The sequence below is a fragment of the Rhopalosiphum maidis genome, chromosome 1 (genome assembly GCF_003676215.2).
Source record: "Rhopalosiphum maidis isolate BTI-1 chromosome 1, ASM367621v3, whole genome shotgun sequence".
Lineage (NCBI taxonomy): Eukaryota > Metazoa > Arthropoda > Insecta > Hemiptera > Aphididae > Rhopalosiphum > Rhopalosiphum maidis.
The window spans coordinates 11,756,177-11,771,588 of NC_040877.1; the positions used below are offsets into that span (position 1 = coordinate 11,756,177).

The 15,412-nt window shown below is 24.2% G+C and overlaps 4 protein-coding genes across 4 annotated transcripts; 2 read left to right on the forward strand and 2 right to left on the reverse strand.

Moving 5' to 3' along the window:
- Window positions 1-1,171: 1,171 nt before the first annotated feature.
- LOC113547819 (ras-related GTP-binding protein A) lies at window positions 1,172-2,574 on the reverse strand. Its single transcript, XM_026948336.1, has one exon. The coding sequence runs from the start codon at window positions 2,246-2,248 to the stop codon at window positions 1,322-1,324; it is 927 nt and encodes a 308-aa protein (XP_026804137.1). The 5' UTR covers window positions 2,249-2,574; the 3' UTR covers window positions 1,172-1,321.
- Window positions 2,575-6,468: 3,894 nt separating this feature from the next.
- On the forward strand, window positions 6,469-8,047 carry LOC113549218 (motile sperm domain-containing protein 1-like). Its single transcript, XM_026950413.1, has 4 exons — window positions 6,469-6,775; window positions 6,833-7,147; window positions 7,623-7,763; window positions 7,850-8,047. Exons 1-4 carry the CDS (start codon window positions 6,646-6,648, stop codon window positions 7,882-7,884), a joined length of 621 nt encoding a protein of 206 aa, XP_026806214.1. The 5' UTR covers window positions 6,469-6,645; the 3' UTR covers window positions 7,885-8,047.
- Window positions 8,048-8,363: 316 nt separating this feature from the next.
- Window positions 8,364-11,267, reverse strand: LOC113553335 (eukaryotic translation initiation factor 4E type 2). The gene is made up of 5 exons (XM_026956623.1): window positions 11,110-11,267; window positions 10,979-11,048; window positions 8,860-9,102; window positions 8,625-8,777; window positions 8,364-8,561 (listed from the first exon to the last, which is right to left on the reverse strand). The coding sequence occupies exons 1-5, from the start codon at window positions 11,127-11,129 to the stop codon at window positions 8,397-8,399; spliced, it is 651 nt and encodes a 216-aa protein (XP_026812424.1). The 5' UTR covers window positions 11,130-11,267; the 3' UTR covers window positions 8,364-8,396.
- On the forward strand, window positions 11,261-14,417 carry LOC113553327 (rho-associated protein kinase 2-like). Its single transcript, XM_026956611.1, has 8 exons — window positions 11,261-11,944; window positions 12,009-12,135; window positions 12,255-12,710; window positions 12,929-13,099; window positions 13,206-13,420; window positions 13,484-13,682; window positions 13,826-13,975; window positions 14,243-14,417. The coding sequence occupies exons 1-8, from the start codon at window positions 11,469-11,471 to the stop codon at window positions 14,282-14,284; spliced, it is 1,836 nt and encodes a 611-aa protein (XP_026812412.1). The 5' UTR covers window positions 11,261-11,468; the 3' UTR covers window positions 14,285-14,417.
- Window positions 14,418-15,412: the final 995 nt, after the last annotated feature.

A 15,412-nucleotide genomic window follows, 5' to 3' on the forward strand; every position in this document is an offset into this window, starting at 1 on the left:
TTAAAAAATTGTCGTAATAAGCAAAAAAAAGTACTTTCAAATTTTTAAGTCAATCCTTAAAAATAAGCAAATGCTTAAGTCCCAAGCCCTGGTTCTCGATACCTTGACAATGAACCACAATTTTAGTTCTAACTCAAATATAATTGCATACGTATTATGTACATTATGTACAACAAGTCATAGCGTTGCCAGCCACAACAATGAGAGACAAATTACCACCGAGTATTCAAGCACTTCCATAATCATATATTGCTAATAGCAATGACGTTAATTAGGTATAATTAAGATTACATACAAATACATAATGTATGTCTAATTATGCGTGACCTATAAGCTATAAGTAATATGTATTAAATATTTACCAATTTACCATTGATTTTTCTTTATAAAGTTTAATATTTTCATTAAATAAATACACATGTGAGTTTGACTAAAAAAAATACCAAAGCCTGAATTCAACAAAAATTTTTGAAGATCCTGTAATTGTTCGTTATGTACAGGTTTCATTGTATTTGGTTATCCTTGGACTGGAATCCAAATAACTAGTTTTTAACAATCTGTATTGTAAAGATTTTAAAACTTTATAAAATTGTATTCTATTATAATCAGTTATCACCATTATAATATTGAATCAATAATAAAATCTATTAACATTTATTAAATAAATTAAAAGCAATGATTTTCTATCTGTAACACCAGGTTTTTTTTCTATAATCTTCAATATTGTAATTTAAATCCAAATTGTATTCCATCATTTTTATTTTTATTTAGATGGAATATAAATATTGTAACCAGGGAATTGGTTAAATATTATGTTAATTACTAATTCAAAATTTGCTCAGTAAAATTGAAAAAGAAAGTTAAAATAATATGTAAAGTACAACAATTATTATACTTAAGTACCAAAACAAATTTAAATATAATTATGGGTTTTCTAAAAATTATGAATTTGTAATAAATTAATAAATTAGACATTTAGTAAACAAAAATATTTTTACTTGTAAACATTTTAATTTGAATAAAAATTAGAAATTAATAAATCTTAAAAAAAAATAATTTACATATATTTAAATATTTTTTTATTTTATTCTGTTTCAATAAAAATAAATTTATGATAATTATTCAATAATAACTATGAGAGAAAATATAAAAATTAATATAATTCTCAGGATTCAAACAAAATATAATAATATAACTTATCAAATAGTAATTTTATTATATGTGTACAATAGTACACAAATACTACACTAAATATTCACAAATTGATATTCTTGTCAAACTAAGACTTCTTTGTCTTCTAATTATGCTTATTCAATTGAAACTATTTATTGTTCTGTTGAGATTGGCTTGAACGTTCTAATTTTTCAAAATGTTTACGAGCATTTTTTATGTTTAATAAAGTGGCAGCTGAAGGAATATGTGGATCAGACATGATAACCATAATATATGTATTTGTAGTAAATACATCAATGAAAGCTGCAAAATTAGAATTTCTTACTTCCATGCTTTGGAATTGAGCTGCTACTTTGCTACAACTAAGTTTAAATTGTTTTATGATGTTAGAAACTTTTTCAAATCGATGAATATCACGTTGTAGATTTCGTTGACAATGAGAAATAACAAGGAAAGTTGCCCTTTCAAACAATAATACTTCATCACCATCCATTAGATCAGCAAACAATGTCAAACTTTGCTCAAGTTCTTTCACATTAGGTATCAATTTATATACAATTGAAGACCAAGCTCTATATAATGTTTCATCCCAAATTGATGTCTTGAAGCAAGAACAATCAACTGGTTTGGACATGTTTATTATTTCATTTTCACGGTCTGAAAATATCTTGTCTCGTTGATCTTCTTGCAGTAAGTCCATTTTATGTATTAGACAAAATACCTTAGCAGACGGGGAATTTTCATAAATTGCACTAAGGCAAGTCTCATAGTACCTTAAATCTCTTTTCAGCTCCTCATCTCGACTCTCCACATCAAATACATAAATGAGTACTTCTACATTACGAAAAATGTTCTCTCGTTGACTGACAAAATAGTTTTCCATAAATGCTTCTTGTCCTCCGCAATCCCATAAGTTAAGAACTAGGTTCCCAAGAAATCTAACATGGGAATGTTCAACATCAATAGTCGCACCCAAGCGACTAGTGTCTTTGGCTATGTAGTTGGCAAAAATTATTGATCTCATGCTTGTTTTCCCGGAACCGCTCTTGCCCATCAACAACACCTTTTTCTTCATTTTAGAGCCTTTGACGCTTGCTAACTATTTTCACGAAACACAACAATGTTTTTGTTGGCCGAGACGTTGATATCGTTAGCTCAACCGATTCCCGGGTCGTAAGAACGGTATACAATATTCGGACGAAATGCCGGCAGTTTAAAAAATGTTTGACAAGTATAATTGTACGAATAGCTTAGTTTTTACGATTAATATACGTAAATGTATAACTTGAAAGTCGAAAATCAAAACACTAGATATAATTCTAAATCAAACAGTGTTTCGACTGTTTTCAAACTGATAGCTTATTAGCTTTTGGCATGTATATAATATATATATTACTATATACAGACTACGACAGGTTGCAACAACTACTCTACTACTACAACCACTACTACCACAATAATATACTTCGAACCACGATGTAGAGAAGAGAAGGTGATAACACTCGGCTTGGTCAGGAGAAAAAAAGTGGCTTATTTTTCGATAGCAATTTTGTAGTTCAAATAATATCCACAGAGAGTGCCACAAGCTTCGGAGGCCGGTTGTTTGAATAATTATTCAAAAATAGCGTTATAGCCACTATGCAATTATGCATTAAATCTTAATGAATAAATAAATAAATTTTGTACTTGAAATGAAAAATACCCGTGTGCCTATACATGTTTATATAGTATATATTTATAGTAAGTAAATTTATATATATTCTTACTTTATTATATTTACTTTTGATTCAATACTTATACCTTATATTGAAAGGTACCTCCCTCAACTAATAAATATTTAAATATTTCTAAAATAATATTACAATATTACAATAATGTATAATATAAAAAATAATATACATAAAAGTAAGTAGTTATCATGTAATATTAAATAAGTAGTTACAACTTTGACTGGTCTGATAATTTTTTTTGTTTTTTGTCTAGTTGAATTTCCTTTATTCCACACAAAGTGCATTTGGCCTTAAGTATAAAATATTATTATACTTTGAGTATTTTTTAATTTTACTTATATACTTATAATATATTTATTTTTAATTTAAATTTTAAATGTTTCATTTGTCTTAATTGTGTACAATGTTCATGTGTATATAACATATTAAAATAAATGTTTATTATTCATGTAATTATGAGTGTTGTAACTAAGTGACTTATAAATTATGTCCTGATTTGGGTAGTATTTTTTACAAATTATGCAAGTATAAATAATAAACTAGATTTATTACCAACATAAACAAGTGTGTTATTTAATTAAAATTATAATTATATCCCAATCAGTTGATAAAATTTAAAAACATAGAACTTAAACTTAAATATGTTATAGGAATATTATAATAAAGAAAAATTAGTATATTATATATTTTTACAAAAGTTTAAAATTTAATTAACATTTAGGTACATAATAGTTATTTATTATTTATAATAACTATAATTAATAAATTCAAAAAAATTGAATCAATTAAGTGTTTATCTTAAATTAAGCTAAGAGTTATAAAAGTATTATATAATTAATACTATAATATAATATTATTAATAATTTTTAATTTAAATTATAATATTTAAAGTAATAATATTAGTACTTTAAAAATTACTTAAAATGATTGTATGCACAAATAATTTATCATAGTATAAATTACCATTTAATAATATATTATTGTGGAACTATTTAGTAATTATATACTTTAAATTTAAAAATAATCATATAATTTTTTTTGTGCCTATTGTGGTCTTTGTACCTTTAGAGCTTGACACAATGTTTTAATTTTTCATTCACTTCCACTACGATATCCTGATTTACAGCCTGATACAAAACATTTATTTGGAATTTTTAATTAGTGAATTTACTTATTAAACGATGATTTTTATTTTAAATACTGTTTGTTATGACTGGAGTTTGGAAGTCTATATATTTATTTTATTGAATTGGTGCCTATATATAACATTTTTCTTTATTTCAACTTGCTAGTATGATATAATCATATTTCATATAAATTATGAAATTTAGACAATAATATTAAATATTATTAATTATTATTAAATTTCATATTTTATTATAAAGTTTATATTCAATGCATTAAAATAGTAAATGTGACTGGCCTTCGAGTAATGTGGCGGTGCCTGGCGGTATTTATGTTAACTAAATTTGTGCCGTCAAAAATCGTGCCGCTTTTTTCACGAAGTGTAACATATTACCCATGGCTATAGATCTATAGCCGTGATATTACCACAAAATAAATGATATTACTCCGAATGTAAAGTATCACGAATACAACTTGGTCGATAATATACTAATTATACTACTGTCTACGATAGTACAATGATAACAATAATAAAATAATGCTCTGAAAACTGAATACAAATTAAAAATACTACGAATACCAGAATATTACACTCCTAACTCCATTGGGTACATCATCTATGGGGTGGATTCGTGGAAAATGTATTCTAGTATTCTACTGATAAATGATAAATCTTATTATACTTAGATAAAATTAATTTTTTCATAATTATACAAATAACTACCTACTTCTATTATTAAAGTCTTAATCAATAGGCAATAATACAAAAAAAATTAAATCATTTTTTATTATATATTTAAAATACTTTTGGAGCGTCGAGCGTATATAGGATATAGCATAAAAAAGGTAATTAACTTAGTACTGCTCTGCTGTACAGTATAAGTATGGTGACCAGATATAAAAATTTTAAAAAAAGTACATTTTAAAACTTAGTTCCTTTTCTGTCGTAATTGTCCAATGCGTATACTATTCTACCCGTTTTACTTATATTTCCATAAGTCATCTACTTCTATAAAAATTGTTTTTTTTTTCATCTGATTACTCTATTTATTTTATTATTACCTATTATCAATTGTAAAAACTAATTATTTTAAATTATAATGTCAATTCATTTAATGTATGTCTTTATGATGAAAATACTTTGATATTGAAGAATTTAAAGTAAACTTAAACTTAAGTATTAATTATTTTTTAAAGGTAAAAATACCAAGTGTAAAACTTAAATATATATCTACGATTTAGAATATCTTAAATCATGCTACCAAGTACCAACCAATAAGAATGCTTTAGGTCGAACCATAAAATATAAATTAATAATCAAATTATAAAAAACACATCAACACGTATGAGCCTATAATAATTTTTTTTAAAAAAAGAGTACAATGTCATCTACTTGATACTATTGTTAAAAACACTATGACACACGTCAAAAAAGAGTACATCTGATCACTATAAGTATAAGTATCAATTGGGTGATCTGGTCAATAATTTATTTACGTAAGTAAATATTTACGGACATTAATGATCATCATTCATCAATACTTTTAAATACAATTAAATCTACATACTTTTTAATTACATTTAAAACTAAGATTATGTACGATGTACCTACTTGCATGTGTCATGTGTCATGCTTTCATAGTTTCATTTTACATTATATACTATTTTTTCCCCTTCTGAATAGTGGATACAATTTAGGAGTTTGAGCATTTGGAAGTTTCACTTTATAACAAAAACACTATTTTTTTAACCAACATTTTAAATTTAAATTTAGATGAAATTAATTGTTTAAATAATATTATAGAATCTAGTCTATAATTTTAGTAATTTAATTATTTTTTTGTAATTTGAAAATATTATTCGTGGGGATTTAAAACTTTTCCATACCTATTTATATTATTAAATTTTATATAAATAAATAAAAGTTATTTTTTTAAATATTTAGATTAATTGTAAGCTTTTATCTATTTATACCAACGATACAGTCGGCAACTACTATAGTACTATACAACCATAGTCCAAATCCAGACTATAAAAGCCAGAAAACTGAACTGTCAAAATATCTCAAATAGATTGTATAATTAATTTATGTAGGTACTGTATATTGTTTAGAAAATAAATAATAGTGGAACATAAAGGCGAAATGTTTCAAGTCCCTATGGTTAATATAATATTATGAATTAAAATGACCGATTATAATTCATAGCATGATGATGCCACAATATAATAATATAAAAATTAAAATTTTAAAATACTAAAATAGTACATTGATGATTGATTTATGTTTAATAATAAAACCGCGTGTCCTTGTTTACAATATTTACCATTTGGTGTTGATGAAATACAAATAAATAATATGTATTTGATAATAAAGTAACAAAAAACTTATGTAAAATAAAATGATAAGAGATTAGTGATAATAATAACAAATGTTTCTAGTTTTGTACATTCAGCATTGTGCTTTGTAGGTACTATAGATAGTAACAAAAGTTGCGTATTTAATTAATTTCATTGAAATTACATCACTAATAGTTTATTTACGCTAGAACGTAATATATACCTTTTTAACAATCACAATACAATGCAAAATATGAGATGCTTATTGTTATAAATAGTCATGATGACCGAATGTAAAGTCCCTGTATTTGTTAGTCCCCAATCGTTAACTTTCAGTTTGGAGGACAAGTCATCCCACAGACAAATAATTACACTATTTAATCCATACGACTTTCCTGTCAGATTTAAAGGTAAATTCAATCTCCGTTTTTATATCTATTAGTATTTTTATGATATTGTTTGTTCAGTTTTTTGTACTTGCACTAAAAAGTATACCGTAGTGGAACCAGAAGGTTCAATAAGTGCCAGTTCTCGAGTGGATATAGTTGTCAGGCACAATGCTCCTGCGCCAGCATTCTGCGATATCAGAGATAAATTCCGAATACAAATGCAATATTATACTACCAAAAAAGTCATTGGACACAAAGATGTTGAAACAATATTAGTAAGGTCTTCCGACAATTTTGAGTTACCACCTGAAAATTTTAAGCAATTACTCAGAAGCGATATATCTACTGATAACTTTGATAATGAATCTGAAATAAGACAAAACTGCAATACAAGTAAGCTGTTTTAAATTTAAATTAAAAATTATAATTATCCTTTATATTTTAGTATAATATGATTCAAATCTTAATTGGAATTTAGAAATGAATAATTTAATTTATATTATTTTTCAACTTTATGATAAATGATTACTTTTAAATATAACAGTACAGCTAGAGACTTCTTAACTTCTAAGTCAACTCATCATTTTTTAAATGTAGGTAATAAAATTATTTTATTTTTAACTTTTAAAAATTAATAGAAGTAAATTATTTTTGGTTTCTGTCCCCTATTGGCTATTTATTATTCAAAATTATTTTGGGGTTCAATACCTGCCTTTCAAATTTCTGTAAATCAGTATTCTTTTTTTTAGTTAATAAGGTAAATATAGAACATCAATAATAAAATTAATATTTAATATCTACATCATAATATAGTATGGTTAAATTACATTATTAAAAAAAATTTTTCATCTTTTTAAATATATTTTAGATACTCCTGGACCAAATTTTACAACTCTATTAATGGCTGGTGTATGTATTTGTGGATTACTCTTACCGTCATCTGAAGATTCAGACATTCTGAAATTTCGTATTTCTTTCAATTTAAAATTAGCGTTAGCTTTTGTTTTGGGTAAGAATGTATATTATAACTAATTAGAATTTAAGTAGCCCTATTATAGTGCATTGTTGCAATTAATATAATGTTTATTATTTTAGGTATGACCACGATAACAATATTACAACATCAATAATGCACAGGGATATGATTACTTAAGAATCCGCTTGTTAACAATTGTTTGAAACTATTTTGTACTCAATATGTATGTTTCCATTATTAGTTATTATACATTAATCTAAGCTATTTAATAGATTAATCTACTATGTTCTTGCTATACATTTAAACTTCTTGAAATATTTTATTATTGATTATAGTTTTAAGATCTGTATTATGTTTCAAAAATTATCACTCATTACTGACCTTTAAGAATTTTAAATTTCAATGCCATACAATTTTCATTAATTGGTATATAAATATATTAAGACTATTATACATTTTTGTTTGGATAAACACTGCCACCATTTTTTTATGGATATTTTTAAATATCTTATCAAACATTGGATAATTGGGTTTTGTGAAAAAAAAAATATTGTAAATAATAAATTGTATTTTTTTTTTTTTATATATATAATTAATATTTAATTAACTTTTTTTCAATAAAGAATTTTTTTATGAATAATTCATGTTAGTTTTATTCAGTGCAATTTACATCTTATAAACACTAGATACCGATTTGATACTTTCATTATGTGTTTTGTATTCTAGAATTGTATTGGGTGGCAAATTTAATACTCGACGTAATGTATCTCTTATTCTGTTGGTAGCCCCTTGATCGTATGAAGTCTTGTTCCAAATCGATATTATATCTTCCTATAAAAAACAAGTGTAATAATTGTAGATACAATCATTGAAAAATATATATGTTTAACTTACTTGAAATCTCAATGAAACAACAGCTCCGCATATCTCGTCACCCACCATAAACTGTTCTCCTAACATTGCTAAAATGAGATTTTCCCAGCACCTGGATGCTAGGCCTTTACGTATTCGCAAGACCCATTTTCCACCTCTGGCATTTGATTCATCCTAAAAATTAAAATCAAGTAAAAAATTACCTTAAGTTTTATCCATTAGTTTGATGAATAGATGAATGTGAACAATATTTTACCTCCCACATTGGTTTGATTCCGACTTTAAATAAATGGAATTCACTGTGTGATTGCAAGGCACACGGCCTTACCATATGGCTATATATTGTCCAAAATTGTTCAACTGAACCAAACCTTGCTAGATATTTAAGATTTTGGTCATAGCTAGGAGTGTTTCCGGGCTTACCAGGGAATCTACGACTAAACCAAAACCAATATTGATGTTGGAGTTTATGATCGCCAGAAGGTATTGACAATGGTATCTAAACAGAATTTAAAAAATATTAAAATAAAATTAATTTAAATTAATATTGTTATATTTTTTTATATTATTTTTCACTAAACCTATTCTAACATTTTTTAAATAAATTAATATCATTTTTTTAATTAAAAAAAAAATTTATGTAGTCTACAATTTAGTTATATACAGAGTGATTCTTTTATCATAAAACACTTATTATTTTAAAAAGTATTCATGTTTTTGAAAACATTTTTTTACATAGTTTCAAGCTTTTAAAAAGACTGTTTTTATTAAAAAATTATATTTTTAAATATATTTTATCCTTACATTTTTTAAAGTTTTTTACTTTTTTGAATGACAACATAGAGTTTTAATTTCATATTCCAAAGCAGAATAATTTTCTGAGTATTTTGATACACAAAAATCGAATTTAGGGCGAGTAGTTTATGAATTATACGTATTTAAAGTTTAGACAAGCGGAGTAGTGGACAAACATTTTGAGGGGTAACCCTGTACCACTCCACTCGTCTAAACTTTAAATACGTATAATTCATAAACTACTCGCCCTAAATTCGATTTTTATGTATCAAAATACTCAGAAAATTATTCTGCTTTGGAATATGAAATTAAAACACTATGTTATCATTCAAAAAGGTAAAAAACTTAAAAAATTATAAAGATAAAAAATATAAATTTTTAATAAAAACGTTGTTTTTTTAACAACTTGAAACTATGTAAAAAATATTTTCAAAAACATTAATACTTTTTGAAATAATGAGTGGTTCATGATAAAAAAATCATAAATTTATCATTTATATTATTTTATCAGCAATTAATAATTTATAGCTTATTTTTAAATTGTTATTTTCTTAAGTTAATAAATAGTAAACAGAAATAAAAATTTTATGTTAAATTCAATTTTAAATCATATTCAATTCCATCACCTGCTATACTATCAATTATTTAGAATATTAGTTCAAATAAATAACTAAAACACAAATTAAAATGTTTACCTTATTAAATTTACTACTAATAATTTTCTAAATCAATGACTAAAAATAAAAATAATTTTCTTTAAATGCAGTTATATTTGTTCATGATATTTAAAGAACCCAGAGATAAATATTTATTAGAAACTATACTTAACTATCATAATTATTGAGTAAAATATTGTTTTAAAAATCAAGATAAAAATATATTTATTAATTATTTATAATAATGTTATATAAAATTGAATTAAAAAATAATTAATTGATTCAACCGCAATTATTCAACAACATTAATGAGTATTTTTTACCAAGTTATTTTTTAGGTTATAACTGGGTACATTTTTTATTATTTAACAATATTCAAAATATTAAATATGATAAATGTTAATTTAAAACCTAAGACCAGTTAAATACAAAACAAATTAATGTTTTAGTAATATACTTTTTATATATCTTATCAATTTATTTAAAAACCTTAATTAGTTGTTAGTGTTTTTACCGTTAATATATTTAACTTCAAGTACAAGTAAAAAATGTTAATATCATAAATAATTAATTACCTACATAAATAAAGAAAATCTAACTTTTTATTTTGATTGATCGGTAAACTTAAACACAATTAAGTTAAAAAAGAAATAACTTTAATATACTGACTACATAGTAGAATTGTAAAGAACTACATTATTGAACATAAGAAAATAAATAAAACTATATGTATCACCAATTAACTAACTAAAGCTTATTTACTATATTTTGACCATACTCAATACACATGTTATTGGCACAATCAGATGTATAAATGTGTGTTAAAATCATTTCAATAAAATAATTATAATTCAAATTGTTTCAATAATATTTCACTTAAATTATGAATCTATTATTAAATAATTATAAACAATTTATACTAACATTAATTAATTTGTCGGCAAGCGTCATATCTTTGGATGTAGTGTTCTCGTCTTCACTCACAGTTTTCGATCTAAAATTAAATATATTACATTTTCATAACTAAAAACAAATATATTAATCATAATACTAACCCTTCAAATTTACTAGCCATTATATTTTAATTAAATGTTATAATAATAAGGTTTATTCAACTATTTCAAATATTTACAAAATAATATGGAACTCAAATATTCACAAAATTCACATTTCACAAATCACAATGGTTTGAACACGTTATCACGGAAATGCTCGATTTTTAGTTTATCGTGTGTTGTGGCGATGTAAACAATAAAAAAAAAATTCAATGATAAGCGGTAACAGTAAAAGTAAATTAATGGAATTTTTATTGTAGGATTGTATCTGTATGTAATGATTTCAAAATATCAGTACTTTGAAAGTTCTATTTTTAAATAATTATGACAATAGACTTATCGCTACAAAATAATCAATTATGAGCGACTCTTGTAGTGAAAATACTGACTTCTTAGTGTCATTACCGTCTGATTTCTTTCAAGTCCACTCTTCAGATAGTGAAACTATTGAAGACGCGGTCACTGAAGAGTTGTCGATCAGCTCAAATAGTTTCAAAGGCGTAATTGACAATTTAGTAACAAATTTAGATACTCTATCACATCAAATTAATGAAATTGAACAAATGGAAACTAGCTACATCAGTAATGGTCTGTCCAGCCCTCTTAGTGCTTCCTCACCTCTTAAACGAAATGCTGAAAGAAAAATAAACTATAGTTCGATTGATTCCCTGATGCATGAAATGGTGAATACTTACGAATACAATAATAAGTTATTAAGAAATATAGGTAATGGTCATGCTCAGCGTAATGTGAGTTTTCAAGAAAAAGATGTAAGATCTCCTGTTAAAACTAAAGAAACTGATTGCGATAGGTTAGATGATAACAAATTACAGAGGTACTTAATTAATTTGTTATTTTTTTTATTATATTTATATACCTAATATATTTCTTTTTTTAAGTTTATGTGACGACTTGGAAAATGTAACCCCACGTGTAACTACAGCTTTAAATGATTACCAAAAATTGGATTCTGTTTCAAAAGAAAATTTGTGGTTGAAACTTGGAAAAGAAATTTATCGTAGACAAGTAAATATATATATATTTTTTTTCTCTACTTATACATTTTAAAATACACAAAATGATGTAACAATATTAAAATAAATAATTTAACAATACAATTTTTTGGTATGTATTGAATGTTATAGAATATAGAAAAAAAAGTTATAGATTTAGAAGAAAAGTTAACAAATTATGAAAAAAGAATGGTTGAATATAAAGAAGTAGATTGCCAAAAAAATAATCTTCTTGATGATCTTGCTGCACGGTCTGCTATGATTTTAAGTCAAGTTAGAGCATATAGTACAATCAATGAAAAAATTAATAGAGATTTGCAATCTGAACGCAAGAATAAAAAAGAAATTTTGGAAGCAATGAAGGAAAAAATTGAACATTATAAGAATGATACAGCTAAAGCTATTTCTCGAAGTAATTCTTACAAGGCTCGAACAGAAAATGCTGAAAAAAAATTAAATGAGTTATTAATTAAATGCCAAAATGTAGAAGAACAAACAAAACAATTACAACTAACTATTGAAAAAAAAAATGAAGAAAATGAAAGACTTCAAAATGATTTGGTTAAATTACAAGAAAAAAATAAAAGCGTGAGTTTAAATCCTGTAAAAATTGCTTAATGTGACATAAAATAGATTGCCTAGTTAAATCACAATAACTAATAAGTTGTATAAAATTATATAATTAAATAAAATTTAAAATTTTGTATCTATTAACCAATATGTTAAATAATAATGTACTAAACAATTTCTACAGTAATAATTTAAAAATAATATTAATTATAAATTCAAATGTTTAATTTTTTTAGATAAGTGAAAAATGCAATAGATCAATAAATAGGTGTAGCGAGTTAGAGAAAGAAGTATTAGTATTAAATCAAGAAAAAAAAGTACTATGTGAGAAAACATTAAAATATGATCAGCTTTTAGATCAAAAGCGTAGGATTGAAGACATTGTAGATCAAATGAAAAGTACTGAGGTATATAGATTATCTTAATAGTAATTAAGATTTAATAAAAAAATATTTAAATGTTTTCATTAATAAATATTATTATTATTGTAAATTTGTAAATGTTGTTATCTAGGCACAAACTGCAGAGGAACTTAATGCAGCAAGAGAAGAAATCAAAACTGTGAAAAATGATTTAAAAAGCTTTTATCAAAAACAGTTAGATGCTATGCTGGCAGAAAAAGTATCTGATTATCAACGTAAATTAGATGGAATTGTTCAAATTACTAATGAGGAAAATAAATTGATAAAACTTCAAATGAATAACCAAATAATTAACTATAAAGAAAGGTTCGAAAAACTTCCAATTTGTTTTTAAAATAAAAATAAATTAAAAAATTATTTAATATTTAGGTATGAAAAAGAAAAGGCACAACTAAATTCAAAACACAGAGAAGAGTTGGAACATTTTGAAGCACTTATAAAGGATAAATTAGAATGTATTTCCGCACTAGAAAAACGTTTAGAAGCTGAAGTTCAAGAAAAACGACAATTAGTTAAAAGTGTAATGGGAGTGGTAAAAAATGTAAACATTGATAGTCAATCAAATTCAGTAAGCAAATACCTAATTTAATATAGCTAATTGTACTTGCTTGAATTCTAATGCATTTCATATTATTTTATATATTTTAATTTGTATTAATATATATTCTTAATAGTAATGGACAATAAATAATTTAAATTCTTATATTTCAGAAATTAAATAATGATATTAAATATCAAAAAAAAAACTCTAATAATAATAGCAATTCATCTTCAAAATTAGAAGATGATTTTTCATTTTTTGAACAAGAGCATTTATTACACCAAGTGACTCCAACAGAGTTAAGAAAACACATTGAAATTGTAAGTGAACTATAGTAGAACCTCGATTATCCGGGTTAATGGCGGGGAGGGGGTCACACGGATAAATGAAAACCACGGTTAATCGAAACTTTTTATAATAATGTAATTTTTTATTTAATTATAATTAGAAATTTATACAATATGTTATACATCTACAGTCCATACTTATTTTTAAATTTTTGGAAGAGTGAGCACGGTTAATCGAGGTTCTACTGTATATAATATTTATTATTTCATAAACAATAAACTATTTTAATATTTTTTCAGCTTTTAAATAAATATCCAGGAAATCCTTTGGCGCAAAAATAAAAATTTAATTGTATTATAACTATTGTTTATTTGAGTACTGCATAAAATGTCCAACTATATGTATATACACCTATTGTTCCTTCAAAAATTCTTTACTTTAATGTATACAATTATATAATTTATATATACAATTGTAATAGCTTATAGATATATTATGTAACTTTATATAACTTTTTTAAATTTTATAATAATTTTTTTTTTGTATTATTATTATTGTCAATCAAAAAATCAAAATTTAAATATTATTTTTCAATACTAGTAAAAATAAGTTCAATTATATTATAATTATATTTATTATAAGTACATTAAAAATTAAATGTATATTCTATATTTCTGTATTATTAATTTTGTTGTAAAAATTTAAAATTTAATGCGAGTATTTATACAATATACCTACTTATATTCTATTATTTAGAGTATTAACTTCTTAAAATATGAAACATTTAATAAAAAATATAGACAATTTATACTAATAATCATTTTTTGAACAAAAGACATGACTATTTTTCAAATACTATCAAGTTTTAAATATTTTAGTCTTAATAAAATATTGCATAATATATCCCGACAACCAAAATACATTACAATGAATTATTTCTAGAAGTAAATATTAGTCATAATCCACTTCAAAGGTAATTTTTATTAATTAATATGTTTTATGCCTCATATTACTAGATACAGAGACAAGGTGGAGGAAGCCTTGGTTATTTTTTCTTAGGTAGGGACACAGAAATTAATTTCATTCCATTCATAAAGGCCTAGATATTGTAAAAAAAAAAAACAAAAGAACAAGGACTGATGCAGAAGCCTTGTTAGCCTCTGCTTAATACTCAGTATCATATTGACTCTAATTGAATATGTTTGATGTTTGTGTAGGTAATAAGTATTGTACCTATAGTTAACTACGTACAAACACGAAATAATTTCGAGTAACAATTAAAAAATTTTATTATGTTGCGGTACAATTTGTATTGCTATTTTTTTTTTGTATACGTGCCTGAACACATTCATTATTTTTAAATTTAATCACAACTTTTCGGGAATTTTGACTGAACATAAAATATTTTTATTATAATTACTTATCGAAAAAATTACAATTTTAAATTACTATAAATAGATTAAAATTTA

Coding starts and splice junctions, on each gene's coding strand:
- LOC113547819 (XM_026948336.1), bottom strand. CDS start 2,248: ATGAAGAAAAAGGTGTTGTTGATGGGCAAGAGCGGTTCCGGGAAAACA.
- LOC113549218 (XM_026950413.1), top strand. CDS start 6,646: ATGATGACCGAATGTAAAGTCCCTGTATTTGTTAGTCCCCAATCGTTA. Junction 6,776..6,832: donor CTTTCCTGTCAGATTTAAAG/GTAAATTCAATC, acceptor TTGTTTGTTCAG/TTTTTTGTACTTGCACTAAA. Junction 7,764..7,849: donor AGCGTTAGCTTTTGTTTTGG/GTAAGAATGTAT, acceptor TTATTATTTTAG/GTATGACCACGATAACAATA.
- LOC113553335 (XM_026956623.1), bottom strand. CDS start 11,129: ATGGCTAGTAAATTTGAAGG. Junction 11,049..11,109: donor ATGGCTAGTAAATTTGAAGG/GTTAGTATTATG, acceptor ATTTAATTTTAG/ATCGAAAACTGTGAGTGAAG. Junction 8,778..8,859: donor GAATCAAACCAATGTGGGAG/GTAAAATATTGT, acceptor TTTAATTTTTAG/GATGAATCAAATGCCAGAGG.
- LOC113553327 (XM_026956611.1), top strand. CDS start 11,469: ATGAGCGACTCTTGTAGTGAAAATACTGACTTCTTAGTGTCATTACCG. Junction 11,945..12,008: donor GATGATAACAAATTACAGAG/GTACTTAATTAA, acceptor TCTTTTTTTAAG/TTTATGTGACGACTTGGAAA. Junction 13,421..13,483: donor ATAATTAACTATAAAGAAAG/GTTCGAAAAACT, acceptor TTTAATATTTAG/GTATGAAAAAGAAAAGGCAC.